At 40.3% G+C, this 14,597-nt stretch overlaps 1 protein-coding gene across 2 annotated transcripts; it reads left to right on the forward strand.

The window, feature by feature from the left end:
- Positions 1-1,613: 1,613 nt before the first annotated feature.
- Positions 1,614-5,908, forward strand: spast (spastin). 2 transcript variants are annotated; one of them, XM_056396319.1, is made up of 16 exons: positions 1,614-1,901; positions 1,989-2,072; positions 2,160-2,243; positions 2,345-2,469; positions 2,591-2,724; positions 2,837-2,930; positions 3,011-3,085; positions 3,221-3,292; positions 3,399-3,474; positions 3,575-3,666; positions 3,774-3,853; positions 3,961-4,003; positions 4,119-4,198; positions 4,285-4,355; positions 4,457-4,497; positions 4,611-5,908. In XM_056396319.1, the coding sequence occupies exons 1-16, from the start codon at positions 1,784-1,786 to the stop codon at positions 4,734-4,736; spliced, it is 1,395 nt and encodes a 464-aa protein (XP_056252294.1). In that variant the 5' UTR covers positions 1,614-1,783; the 3' UTR covers positions 4,737-5,908. The 2 variants fall into 2 exon arrangements, with proteins under 2 accessions (XP_056252294.1, XP_056252295.1); XM_056396320.1 differs by having other exon boundaries at positions 2,163-2,243.
- The last annotated feature ends 8,689 nt before the right edge of the window (positions 5,909-14,597 follow it).

Here is a 14,597-nt window from a genome sequence, read left to right on the forward strand (position 1 = left end):
ATAACTTTTCAAGGGTTATTCCAGTCCACTTTATTGTGGACAAGGCTGAGTCACACAACTCCACAACTTCCCACTGCAAAACATCATAGACCAAAAGTCTAAAAACACACTAATAAGGCTATCTTATGTGGCAGTTGTTTTTTTTTTTTTTACATGGGAGAAGACCACAGTTTGCCTTTTGTGTCTATATAAATGTTTTATGCTTTTCACTCATCATTTTGGAGCACTGTCTTAGTCCCTTGTGTTTTTCTTTGCTGTACAAAGAATAGTGTTGGGAGAAGGAAGTTGTCAAGTGCCATAGACAATGAACTGTTTAAATAGGGGAGGACCTCTGATCCCCAAAAAAGATTTTTCTGCATTGTGTAAAAGTGAATATTTGTTACTGTCTGTTTCTTAGAAAACCATGTCTCCTGGTGTTCATTTGTGCAAAATAAATTATTGCGGTATTTCCTGTTTTATTTATTTTTCACTTAACTCTCCTGTCGTTTCACATCACCATTTCCAGCCCTTGTGTGTCTTCCAGTCACATCTCCTCCAATGTTAGTACTTGTGGTTTACTTACTTCTTTAGTTTCTTTTGACCTAACCTTTGTCCAGCCCTTCTGGACTAGTTTGCCTGCACCTCTGTCTGCCTGTGCACCTGAACATGAAAGATGTCTGTATTCTAACACAATATCTAGGTTAATTTAGATTTTTGGCAACAGAGGATGCAGTGTAAGTGCTGAGAGTCATATACATTTTTTTTTTTTTTAAATCCATGTGGTGCTACTTCACAGAAAAAGACTAAGACCTGCTGAGGTCATATGATTTCCTGCAGGTTTCCGGTACGGCTCAGGCAGTGACAGCAGTGCCTGTTGTGGCTGCCTGCCATGGTGTCTGCAGCCAGGTACTCTTCAGGGAGAGAGGTTAGGGAGCGTTACCAAGAAACACTCTTTTCAGAGATATGGTTTAATCAAAGAAATTTCATGGGTTGTACATGTTCAGAAAGTTGTTGACAAATGTACGAAATTACTAGAGCAGATGGAACTGCTTTGAAGGCCATATACAGTGGATTAATTGGATCAATATTATATTATGGTTGTGTGGTGTGAGATCAGCAGCAAGCACCATTGGAAATGAGGACACAGCTATCACTGAATTACTGGGTTCATTTACAAGACCATATAGTCATGATCACCCAACACAAAGCGATGCAGTGGACTGAAAGGAGGAGGAGGGGAAAGGATGGTAATTTTATAGAGGTCAAAGAAAAGTGGGAGAAATGAAGTGTGTAGGAAGGCCCAGGAGAGATGAGACCATTATATCAAGACTTAGATTTGGACACACTGGACTAAACAGTACACTATTCAAATATAAAACAGTAAACATAATACAGGCGTTTGTGACTGTGGGCAAGAAGAAACAGTAGAGCATGTTATACTCAGGAATATGAGGCAGAACCAAAGCGGCTGAGTCAAATCATTTTCCATATTCCCCCCCCCCCCCCCCCCCCCCCCCCCTTTATATTGTAAATATTAGACATTGTGATTCACACTCCACACCAGTTGGTGGCGGTAATGCAACTGTTCATTGTTTGCTCACCGCCATTAAACCTCAAACAAGAAGACTGTCATCGAGCGTACGGCGAACACACGGAATTGCGGAAGTTGGCGTTGGAAATGTTTGTGTAGTGATGAGGAGCCATTATTATTGTTACATATGTGACAAAAAGACTGACTAGGTACATTTCACCGTATCCTTTTTTTATAGGTGGCTTACTCTGAGAATAAGGAGACAGTATCGCGATGTCGGTCAAAATGAACGCAAGTAAAGGCAAAGACAGCGGCGAAGTTATCAGAAACTACCATAAGCAGGCGTTTGAATATATATCGAAAGCATTAAGGATCGACGAAGATGATACAGGTTTGTTTGCTGCGTTTCTGAGCGATTAGCCGATGTGTTGTTGTGTGTGACAGCTCTTCATAAACACCCCGTCCCCTCTGATGACAGGTGAGAAGGAGGAGGCTGTGCAGTGGTACAAGAGAGGTATTTCTGAGCTTGAAAAGGGTATTGCAGTGGAGATCACGCCACAAGGTAACAAAAAAAACAACAACAAAACACCCAGATGTATATGATGTGCACTGTTGACATGCCTTAGCCCAATTCTCCATGTTTTGTTAGTAGGAGATCGAGAGCGAGCAAAGAGACTTCAAGACAAAATGGTCAACAATCTCACCATGGCAAAAGACAGGCTCGCCCTTTTAGGTAGGTGGCATCTTGGTTGTCTGACATCTTAAAGTCTAGACCACATTAGTGTTGTTCATGTCATACAAACTGGGGATATCAATACTGTCCTTGTTTCACAGAGGCAACACTTGCATCTAAAAGGAGGAATAATCCACAACCAAAACCTGTACCTAAAAGCCAGCCTGCAGTACCTGGTAACATCAGGCCCTCCTCTGCTGTCAGACCTAGATCCACTGATCCAAAGGTGTGTGTGTGTGTGTGTGTGTGTGTGTGTGCGCATCTTCTTGTCCAGTTGTATGTTCTTTCAAGATGTCTGCTTCTGCTGAAGTGTATAATGCTTTGGGGATATTTTTGTTCCTGCGAAGGTGACCCCACGAATGTCAAAGGTTCAAAATGGAAAACCTGCAGCGGCGAAACAGCCACCAAAGAGGGATTTGAAAAACTTCAAGAATGTGGACAGCAAACTGGCCAACTTGATTCTGAATGAAATTGTTGACAGGTATTTAAAAGCAATACTGTAACTCTTGTAAATTCTGCCATCATTGACATGTGGAAAAAAAAAAAAGAAAGAAACGTGCTGCAGTTAAAGAAGTTTGCTCTGTTCATTGTAGTGGAGCGTCTGTATCCTTTGGAGACATTGCTGGACAGGATCTGGCCAAGCAAGCATTACAAGAGATTGTGATCCTACCTGCCTTAAGACCAGAGGTGATCACTTATAAAAATTTTGTCCCTGCTATTTCAGATTTTCCTGTTATACTGTTATTCACATGCCATTTGCCTTTTAGCTCTTTACTGGCCTGAGAGCTCCGGCACGTGGTTTGCTTTTATTTGGCCCACCTGGAAATGGGAAAACCATGCTGGTAAGTTGAGCATTCTTTCCAACACAACAAACCACTTCACTCAGACCAAACTGTGCTTTATCATTTGCCTATAGCTCTTGATAGTCTTGTCTCAGTGATATCGACTGAATCACGGCCTTTTCTTCCTCTTACAAGGCCAGAGCAGTTGCCGCTGAGTCAAATGCAACATTCTTCAACATCAGCGCTGCCAGTTTGACCTCTAAATATGTAAGAAAACACTTTCTCTTTAGGTCTTGACACTACACTAAATTTAGTGTTGTGTGTGTGTGTGTGTGTGTGTTTTTTTTAACCTTTCTTGTGATCTCCATCACAGGTGGGAGAAGGTGAAAAGCTTGTACGAGCACTTTTTGCAGTTGCCAGAGAATTACAGCCCTCTGTCATCTTTATCGGTTTGTATGACTCTATTATAGAGTAGATGTGCCCCAAACAGTAATTTACCCCCGGATTTCAGCTCATAAAGAGACCTCTCAATTTTTATTTGACACTCAGATGAAGTGGACAGCTTGCTTTGTGAAAGGAGGGAGGGAGAAAATGATGCCTCTCGTCGACTAAAAACTGAGTTCCTCATTGAGTTTGATGGGGTAAGTGCAGCCTCTGAAATCTGATAATGAACCATCTTTGAGGTGTGTAAGTCACTTATTTCATAGAGCACTGGTGGTGTTTTCACAACAGTACCTCTTGGTTTTAGGTGCAGTCAGGGGGGGATGAAAGGGTCCTCGTAATGGGCGCAACCAACAGGCCTCAGGAGCTCGATGAAGCAGTACTGAGGTATATTATACCATCCTACATGCATAGTAGTAACAATACAGTCATTGTTTTTTGTTTTGTTTTTTTATACAAGGTTACCACCATTTTCCTCTTGTTTCTATCTACAGGCGCTTTGCAAAGAGAGTCTATGTGGGATTGCCAGATGAGCAGGTATTTACTGTAGAGGATTTAATACACTACAGTCTTTTGTTAGCTTCGAAATGTGATCTTTCCCTATTTTTATCCCATTTCATTAAGTTATATTATGTAACTCTTGTTCCTCCAGACAAGATTCACACTGATGAAAAATCTTTTGGGAAAGCATGGGAATCCACTGAGCAAAAATGAGCTGTCCAGTCTTGCAAAGTGAGTTCATATTTACACACCACACAGCCTTTACAAAGTCATTTTAATGTGACTTTGCATTAATTCCTGGATATGCAACTTGACAGACTGACTGCAGGATACTCAGGAAGTGATTTGACCTCATTAGCCAAAGATGCTGCACTCGGGCCGATTAGAGGTACGATCTATTTGTCACATTATTGTATTGATCATGTACTCATACTTTGGCCTCCATGATGGGCTCGATCGGATTGATTTTTATTGTGAAATCTCTCACAGAGTTGGGACCAGACCAAGTCCGGTATATGGCTGCTAATGAGGTGAGATAATGCCGATAAATTACTCGCAGTATTGCAGATATATCTCCTTTATACTCATTTACCATTATTTAATTGTGTTATCCATATAATTATGCTCTTGTGTTCATTCACAGATGCGTAACATAAAGATGAAAGACTTTGAGGATTCCCTGAAGCGCATCAAGCCCAGTGTTAACCCAGCTACTCTTAGCATGTATACTAAATGGAACAAAGATTTTGGTGACACAACAGCTTTTTGAACTTTATTGTTCATCGACTATTTAAAAAAACAAACGAACAAAAAAACACTGAAAATAAATCAATAAGTGGATTCCTATCTTTTATATGGGAAAGGATTAGGGTCGCACGAAAATAAAATTTTCACGTCCCAATTTGGGACCAATAAATTAAATTTTTCGAACCCTTTGTCGGTTGGTAAAGCCTTATGGATATAATGTATAAATATTATGACATTTGAAAGCATTATGGGTAAATTTCCTCTTTTCTGGAAAGGCTTTGCTAATACGTTTCTTTACTGTATTATTGAACTCCTAAAACACTGTCTTTCTACTTGAAATTACATTATTTATTCTCAAGAATGTCCTGCAAAATTTCCAAATCATCTTTCTCTTGCCTCAAGAGGGCAGCAAGTTTCTGTAAATCCTGACATAACCTCACCGGTTTAGATTACTTCACACATCCATTCATTACCTGATGTAATGACTTGTTGATGGTATTGATCACCAAGTGCTCTCTGTACTTGTACACATGCAAGAGTGACAATAATTGGGAGAATATTTGCCATATGGTGCTTTTGTATTATAAAGGTTTTTCCATTTGCACTCCTTGTTTGTAGATACAAAAACTTGTATTTGAAAGTTGGAACTAATTATTGTTACCTCATTTTTTTTTCAGAAATAATTATGACATTTAGTTAAAAGTATTTCATTGAGCAGAAGTAATGATCTCCCAGTTTCCTCATGCATCAATAAATGAACTCATTAAAGTGTACACTTAATGGCTACTTTTATTGCTATTCCCATAAAATAATATTGGTAAGGGTTGTCGCTTTGAGGTATCCCAGAAAAGAAAGAAGAAAAGCTCTATGAGTATATTCTCATTTGCTTTTGATAAAGACAAACACATACAAGATAAACATTTTTTTAGAGAGAAAAAGAAAGTTCCAAAACACATATTTCCTAATTTACATCTGGGACAGACCTGGGAAGACTTGGTGTTTCTCTGACTCGTTCACTCTTGTAGGCAGATGGTGCTGCAGTGTGGGTTTTGCATTTCATGTGCACTTCCTGTGGCTTCAAGTTGAAGATTTATTTATTTTTTATTTTTTTTAAGAGTTATTTAGCCTGCAACCACAGATGTGTGTAATGCAATAAATTGCTATTAATGAAAATAAAGGCTGTGTTCTGCTGTGTTGACTGTCAAGTTGAATGATCGATTAAATTAAGTTTGAAGTTTTGAGTATGTCATGGTAGTGAGGGTTGGGGTTAGTCAGAGCCTCGGGGAAAAAAGTCACAGCGTTGATAAGTGAAGTTACATTATGCAGCACTATGGTCAAGGTCGGAGACTCAGCTCGGACAGGGGTCACCAGCTGTCGGGGCATGGGTAATTCAAGCTTAGTGAATGCTTCTGGTCAGTCATTCATCTTTATTTCAGTGCACTAAAAAATTTCACTGAAATTCCACCTCTTCTCCAAAGGCCCTTCCTATGGTCAGCTGGTGGTGTTGCCTGTGGTTTATGTGGCCCAGCAGCTGCATCATCTGTTCCTACAGATGTTTACAGACTCTGCAGATGCAAACATTTTCTGCAATTAAAGTTTTTCAAGCTTGTCCTCCAAGCTTGAAGTTATCACGAGAATAAATAAAGAAAAAAGTCTCTATCCCGGAGCTGCAACCACACCTAGGACTACTCTCTTTCCCTCAGGGGAGAGATGTTGGCTGGAGTGTGTTTTTTAACTTGTCACGACTGAAGAGTCTCTTTCATGACGCCAGACAGGAATGGAGAGTGTTAGGGGTTAGGGTTTAGTCATCACCTTTTTTTTCTCTGTTTGCTCCTGACTGAACGCATCCTGCACAGTCAACAAATGGTCTTTATGACAGGCCATTTATTTAGTCATGTTATTTTCCCACCTTTCACCTTACATGTCTGAGTATAAAATATGTGCCTACAGGTGGTAAAGTGAACTAATCACCTCATATCAGCATTCTTACAAGCAATTTCTTTTAATACAACCTGTAATTACAGTCAAGATTACTTATCATATGTACACAATGTGCATTAAATTTTATAACTGACAGAAGACAGTATTATTGAGGTGGTTCAAACCTTGTTTTTGATTGACAGCTTCCCTTTTTGGTTGCGTGTCAGAGTCCTGCACCTCCACAGTGGCTCATTGATGCTCTGACCACTACATCCACTCAAGGGAAAACAGAATAGGTGATCATTTGATACCTCCAGTGAAATAGCCCACCCTGTAGAGAGTAAAATAATAGTCAACACAGTGAAGACCTCTCACTGACTGAGCAAACAGTCTGTGAGTGTTTCTTCAAGTGGCCCATTATGAAAACAGTATGTGGATGAGAGGGTTTTGTTATACTGAGCGCACGTGTCTCACTTTAAGGCTGCAGGGATTATTCTTTGAGTTTGTGGGGGTATTAATTGTAAACTGGATATAATTTGTGAGTTGTTCTACCTTACAGTGTTACATTAGATGGTAAAAGACCAAAAGACACTGCACTGACTGTGTGCAGCACCATGTTGGAGATTGGCTCTGCAGCTTAAGTATTTTTAAGAAAAGCCTGATTGTAAATTGTTGAGCTGGTGGAAAGGGATTTCCTTCAAAATTTGGGATTTGGCCCTTTTATCACCCTTGGTTTAAATATGTTATTCAGGGCTTACACAGTGGAAAGCCTTCAGGGTTGAGTTGGGTCCACTTTCCAGCACTGGCTGCTACTGTTCCACTGGCCTGCACACCCAGTACATAAGTTCATTTACCATGGGAGTGTTATCTTTCTCTCTCATGGGAGGCAAGAAGCCAAGTCTAATCATGTATCCAATGGCAACATCTGTCTTTTATGAGCAAATTTATTTTTCTTACTCACTGTTTATTTAGGGTGTGTGTATCAGTGGGTGTGTGTGAGTGGAAAAAATGGGGTGTTGGTATTCATATATGTACATATATATGTATGTGAACATGGGCTTGTTGCTGGATCAGCCTCAGCTTTGAGGAAGGTTTATAGGAATAGTTCAGTGTTTTGGAAAATAAGCTCTTTCGCTTTCTTGCCAAGAGTTTGACAAGAACATCATTACCACTGTCATGTCTGTTCAGTAAATATGACGCTACAGCCAGCAGCCGGTTAGATTAGCTCAGTATAGAGCCTGTATCCTGAGGGAAACAGCTAGCCTGGCTCTGTCCAAAGGTAACACTGTAAAACAACATGTTGTTGTTTCATTTCATTTTTGGGGGGTTTTCCCATCTTAATGCTAAACAAAGGATGGTTAACTGTACAGACATGAGAGTGTAGTCAATCTTCTCATTCAGCTTTTCCCCAAAAGTATCACACAGCTCTTTGTCTAAAATCATTGACATCATCATATTCCTGAGGAAGTTAGCAGACTCTCATTACTTTTTTTTTTTTATCACTTAATCAGTGGGCTTTAGTTAGTGCTCTTAGCTAGTGCTACATAATTTTAAATCGAAATGATGGTCAGATGTGAGACGTGTAAGCAATGGGAATTGTGAAAGTATGCCATCCACTCTCAGCTCACGAGGCAATCTAGTGAAGCTAAAATGAGAGTAGTATACATGCATCTGGCTCATGAGGAGCCCCGAGGAGATGTTTGTTTTTGCTTCCTATTTGTATTCGTGGAAAGCGTTTACGGTAACCACCTGACTGTTAAATTTTCATTCTAGCAGAGAGATAGGTCTGTGGTAAGGTCAGTAATAGCTGGTCTTACAGCTTCACTATCTAATTTGGGAGGCCAACACCTTTTTCACAAGGTGTAGGAAGGAAACAGCTTGCGGAAAAGCAGCAGTTTTAAAAAAGGTTGTAGCATGTATGTAGATGATTGATCAACAGAGGGATAAGGTTGCTTGAGCCCATGGGGGATTTTGGATAAAGTGGGGCTTTTTTTTCTCTTTAAATGCTCTTTGCAGATTTATCTTATGTCTGCATGCCTTGAAATGAACCAAGTTAAGCTCATGTATTTCTCTCCCATTGTAGCCTGCAGCCACAAAGCTGTAAAAGACAGAGGTGGACAGAGGAGAGTGAACTCTGTCAAGCCTGCACATGACCTGCAAAGCCATTCATCTCAGTTACCTCCTTGAGGTTACAGGAGCCAAGCCCTTGTCTTTGACTTCATAGATATTGTGCAGATGTATTAGACTTGACATCAGTCAATTCAGTTCATCAACATGTCTCTAAAAACGTCTCACATCTGGATGGCCCTCTAGACAAAACATCACATATGATTTGCGTAAAAAACTAAATAAGGCAACATGCATCTATTAATGGAGGAGAACATTGATGGGCAAATATCCTCCTTAGATGATGCTCAGGATACATATTGAATTTGGACTGAGGTGTACATGTTAGGACGTGGTCTTGATGCGGGGAGGGGTAGAGAGACGATGCTGAGGGGAATGGTGCGCTGTCAGGGTGAGCTGCAGGCTGCCCCGCGGTGCATTCCTTCAACTCATGTGCAGCCAAAACACTTGATGAAAAGTGAAAGTGCAGTGAGGACTGAGTTTTCACAAGAATAATGTCTGTCTGTTTGTCATTCTGCTTCCCCACTAACCTTGTCCTCCCCTTTTTATCTCTTTTTTGCCCTTCCCTTGGGTCATTCATGTGAGGACAAGAGTGGTGGTTAAGCTCCACCTCTGACCCCGGTCAGGTTCACTGTGCAGACAACCGGCCCATTCCTGTCTCACACTTCTTGATTAGTGTAAACCCTGCCCTTAGAGTCCAGGATTACATTTAATACTTCAAAAAAGGTGATCGGATGATGATCATATTATATATTATATTATAGGTGGTGTTTGTCATAGCCTTTGTTATAGTCACTTGGCAGGTGTGTTCAACTGACAGTGATGATGACCTTCAGTTGCACTTTTAGTGAACTCACACAGGACAGTGCCAAGAGTCCCAAATTATCACCTCTTTATAGCCATGTCCACTTAAAGCACTAAAAGGCCAGACTGTGAGAACATGCTCACAAAAACAGTGCTAAAATGCCACCGTTTAGCAGGTAATGCTCACCATGTTCGCCATCTGAGTTAACAGTGACATTCGCTAATGATCACTAAACACAAAGTAAGGCTAAAATGTTATCACTGCAGGTATTCATAAATCAAATGATTGGACAAATTGAAATGTTGGCCTGATGATAGCACTAGATGAAAAGGATCATCAAAGTCATTAGAATTTATTGTGTAGATGTATTTATTAGTGTATATTTGGTATACTTTTGTTGTATATTTCATATATTTCCATAGATGTTTTATTCTATAGATGTTTATTTTTCTGCTGTGGTAAATGAATTTCCCAGTTGTGGGATAAATAAAGTTTATCTAATCTAATCTAATCTAATCTAATCTAATCTAATCTAATGTCAAGATATTTCACTGAAAACCAAAAATATCAACCTTATGAAGGCACACGAGGAAAGATCAGGGCCTCTAGGGACCATGAATGCCTCTATAAAACCTCATGTGAATCAATATTTAATAGTCACTGACTCAATGGTTGTCAATCAGGACCACAGTAGTGGACCAACCAACTGATGTTGCCGTCCCTAGAGCCGCAAAGCTACCATGGCTAAAAACTGAACCTGATCACACCAAACTGACTGAGCTGGAACAGAAGCACCATCAATAAACAAATCTGCTCTTCTTGACAAAATAATATCTTGAGATCCTTGCTAATGTGTTTCTAAGTCTATAAACTTAGGATCACAAAACACGCACAGCTGCTCTTATCAAAACACGCTTTTGTATGTGGTGGGATAGGTATGTGTACAAAGATGAAAGCAATTAAATGTAGGTCTTTTGAATATAATTTGCTGTGGCAGGTATTGAGAGCGTTAAGCACACATTTAAAACACACATTCCTGCCTTGGTATTAGCAATAGACCTGAAAGGACTAAAGCAGTTTGCAGAGTCACAGGTTTGCAGATCTGAACATGTTGACGTGCACTCTGTAAGCCTCCTTCAGCGACTTGAATAAAACATACTGTACTTAGGGAGCTTATTTATACATGTGAAATGTGCAATACAACTTCGCTTCAATGAAATTAACATCAATAAAACCTTAAGAACAAAGACACAGAAGCTCAGACTTTTAACACTGTGTATTCCCTCTGATAGAAGCCAATTTTAATGTCACTGGAAGATGTCATGTGTCCCTGTTTATCTTGTTATGAAGCTTTTGATCCATTTTTGTGGAAAATCAAAATCTATCAAAGACGTCCTGATGAAATGAGTTTACTGGGAGGTTTAGTTCCATCAGGATGTTTCAAAACAGATTTTCTTGGCCACACGCCCAGGAACAGGCCCGGAGCTCTTTCATCTCTCTGTGTCCTACAGCATCTCGCAGGGTCTCACAGCACTACTCACGACATAACACACACATCACACAATTTGTGGTGTTTTGTAAATCTTTACTTTGTGGTATCCTGTTGCATTTCGTGGCTCTCACTTGAAGTTATTAAGACGATTCTCTTGGGGTCAACATTCATGACTTACACATGCAAACATATTTATATTCCTGGCCCCACTGCTTTGAAGAACTTGTATTACCAGGACTGGATGCCATAATAGAAAGTCTTACTGCTGGATCATACTGTGATGTAGCCGGGGCCTTGAAGCTGTTCTTGTTCCCTAGGAGCGCCCAGTCAAGGAGCAGACCTTGACCTCTGTCACATGACCTGTAAAACAGAGGTCTCCTTATTCACAGCACACGACCATGATGAGTCTGCTGGGGGGATGGGACGGGCAAGGGGGTGTCACTTTGAGGATGGTGTTTTGGAAATCCATCACATCAACTTACATGGTGATTTTCTGAGAAACACTGAATTTCTCCTGCGCTGCATATGTCAGGGAGAAAACTGAACACATACTGTATGTCACTGAACAGAAATGTACGAGCACTGACTCACAGGAAAAGCTGCATCTGGAAATTACTTTCAAATTGATGCCATTTGAGAAATTACCTCATACAGAGCAGGAAGAAAACCTGGGCCAGTAAATGACTGCAGTGATTATTAGATGCTTCAGATGGAGATTTTGAGATATCATAGGGTAGCACAGCACCAAGGGTTATAAAGTTTAATGTGCACCATTGCAGCATCCTGTGTAAATCACTGTATAATTTACAGTAGAGTGTTATTAATTAACTGCTGCAATGCAACCGGCGCTGCTACTGATAACTGACATCATATTGCACAGCCATCCAAGCTTGGAAGCCACAAAACGTGTTATTACAGCATTAAAAAACATGGAAGAGGGAACGCTTGTGTCATGTGTGGCTATTTTCTGTGATAATTAGATTAGATTAGATTAGATTAGATTAACTTTATTAATGAGGATATTTTTAACACCTTTAACAATGTGACAGTTTGAATAGGCGTCGCTTGCAGTGATGAACAACCTGAGATTCATCACCAGAATCTACAGCTGGCTTCATGGAGCTACACAGAGTCTTTCAGCTCATTGTTTGAACCTCTCTCACTGCTCTCACAGTGTTGCAAATAGCGAAAAAGCTCCAAACCCTTTCTACATCAACTGCTCAGCACGAAACAGCAGACACAGTTTGTATGTAGCTGGTGAACATAGTGGCGCATTTAGCAGCTAAAGAGTCAGATATTTCCCTCAGGAGTGGCAAGAGACAAAAAAAAGAACTATAAGAGAGCTAATATTCGCTAGGTGTCCAGAAGCATGACTCCAAACGGATGATAATGTTACTCAGTAAGTGGCCTAAATTCAGTTATTGCAGGTTTAAGAAGCTGCAGCAGCTAATTGCCCTCTATTGCACCCAGGCTCAAGCTGTTAGCATGCTGCTATCACTCTTTCACATGTGCAATGCTAGGAGAAACAAAGAGAATAAGTTGCTAACCTATGATCAGATTAGTGTGATGTAATATCAGGAAGCGTTATTTATGGGACATGTCACCGGCATCCTCAAAGGATGAGTAAATTTATTGTTTCATTCCTCACTCTCCTTTTATCACTCAGATTTATGGCAGTCCAGGTTTTTATGTGGTGTTGCTTCCCTGATTAATGAGACAGGTAAATTTTTGCTGCATTTCAAAACAGACTGTAATGAGAGACGGTTAGACAGATTTTAATTGAGATAGGGGGGATCAGCACAGTGTCTGTTTTTATCTATTGGCTCAGCTGTTGTATGAAGCACACACACTGTTAACATACACTACCATGTGACTGGTATTTTAAGTGGAAGCCCAGATCTTGCCAGGTGTTCTGCAGCTGGACGTTGAACGGCTGAGTGAGTCACTATACGGACTGTCTGGTATGTTGTCCAGGTGGTCAGGGAAACCCTTCAATTTAAGTGAGAGCAGGCCTCAGAAGGTTGAACTCCCACACATAGAGCTGAGTTGGCGAGAAAAGACTTTGACTCTGGGCATCTGTCCATCTCTGTGCATCATGCGCATTTTTAACTTGTTTTTAAGGACATACAACATGAGCAAGGACATACTGAAAAGTAATCTTACATCCATGTTTAAACACATTTTCATGACTAAAGCTTTAAGACATCTAGTAAGTATTGTATATAGTATGTGATACTCCATAAAGCCAGTCACAATGTGAACAGCTAGTGCTGCAGCCTTGAATGCACTTTTTCTGCACTGGTCTGTATCCCTCTACTATCTATCTCTGTCACTGCAATGACCTATTTTATCCAGGGGGATCAGTAGAGCTTTGTGAAATCAATAAACAGTAGGCAACATGTATTGGGTTTTCCATGATGCGGCACAATGGCCTCATGATTTGTATGTCCTGATTTTCATTTGCTAGACGATTAAAACGTAGAAAAGTCTGACATTTTGGGATATAAGCTCATTCATTTCCTTGGTGAAGGTTACATGAGAAGATATTTCTCTCATGCCTGTGTAAATATGAAGCTATCTTAGCTTAGGATAAAGACTGGAAACAGAGGGAAACAGCTAGCCTGAGTTGCTTCGAGGACGAAATAAATCTGCCAACCAGCACCTCTTAAGTTCACAAATTAACACATTATATGTCATTTATTTAATCTTTACAAAAAAGTGCAAAATCAACGACATATGAGGGGGTTTTGTGCCACACTATATCTTGGCTGGGAATAATAACTTTGTTGAGGGTCCACTGATTGTCTGGCAACTATTTATCTTAGGACAGTGCTAAGATGACTGTTTCCACTCTTTATGCTAAGCTAATAAGCTAACCAGCTGCTGGCAATAGATTCATATTTACCAAAAAGATATAAAAGTTCTCAGAAAGAAAGTGTATTAGTATGTCTCCTAAAATGTTGAGCTATTGCTTTAAATCACCTGTTGTTATGAGTAGCAACCTGTGTTAATCAGGGATTTGCTGCCTGACATCTAAAGCATGCAGGGATATGTGCATGATAAGTGCAATGCATAATTCAATGGACTTTCCAGTAGCATGAGTGAGGGGATTCAGTTGGTCTAGTGCATTCACATTTCATAATGTTCTACATCCCTGAAACATTTAAAACTACATCTGAAATTCAATAACTGATAACCAAGGGCTTTAAAGGGGCCTTGAAGGGGCCACATTCAGCCAGCGGGCAGCAGGTCATTTTAAAAGTTGCCTTCTTCCTTCTTAATGAGGCCCAAACGAGCATGTGTCATGGGTCATCAGGAGTAGTGAGAGAGTGTTATCGTTAAGGATAACAAGTTTTTGCCGAGGGAGAGGATGATGGCGCAGCCCACTAACCTCCTGTCACACTCGGGTCACCTCACCGACCCTGATAGTGTGTCAGGACAGCACATAACATCTTTGCTGTTAATGGGGTCACGCTTTTTTAAGGGGATTTGAAATGCTCGTTTGATGTGACTTTGATCCTGACTGACAGTTTCAAGCT

Source organism: Seriola aureovittata, chromosome 14 (genome assembly GCF_021018895.1).
Source record: "Seriola aureovittata isolate HTS-2021-v1 ecotype China chromosome 14, ASM2101889v1, whole genome shotgun sequence".
NCBI lineage: Eukaryota > Metazoa > Chordata > Actinopteri > Carangiformes > Carangidae > Seriola > Seriola aureovittata.

Bases quoted from the DNA above. Each gene is read 5' to 3' on its own strand.
- spast (XM_056396319.1), top strand. From the start codon at position 1,784: ATGTCGGTCAAAATGAACGCAAGTAAAGGCAAAGACAGCGGCGAAGTT. The intron at 2,073-2,159 runs GTAACAAAAAAA...ATGTTTTGTTAG, and splicing joins AGTGGAGATCACGCCACAAG to TAGGAGATCGAGAGCGAGCA. The intron at 2,470-2,590 runs GTGTGTGTGTGT...GTTCCTGCGAAG, and splicing joins CTAGATCCACTGATCCAAAG to GTGACCCCACGAATGTCAAA.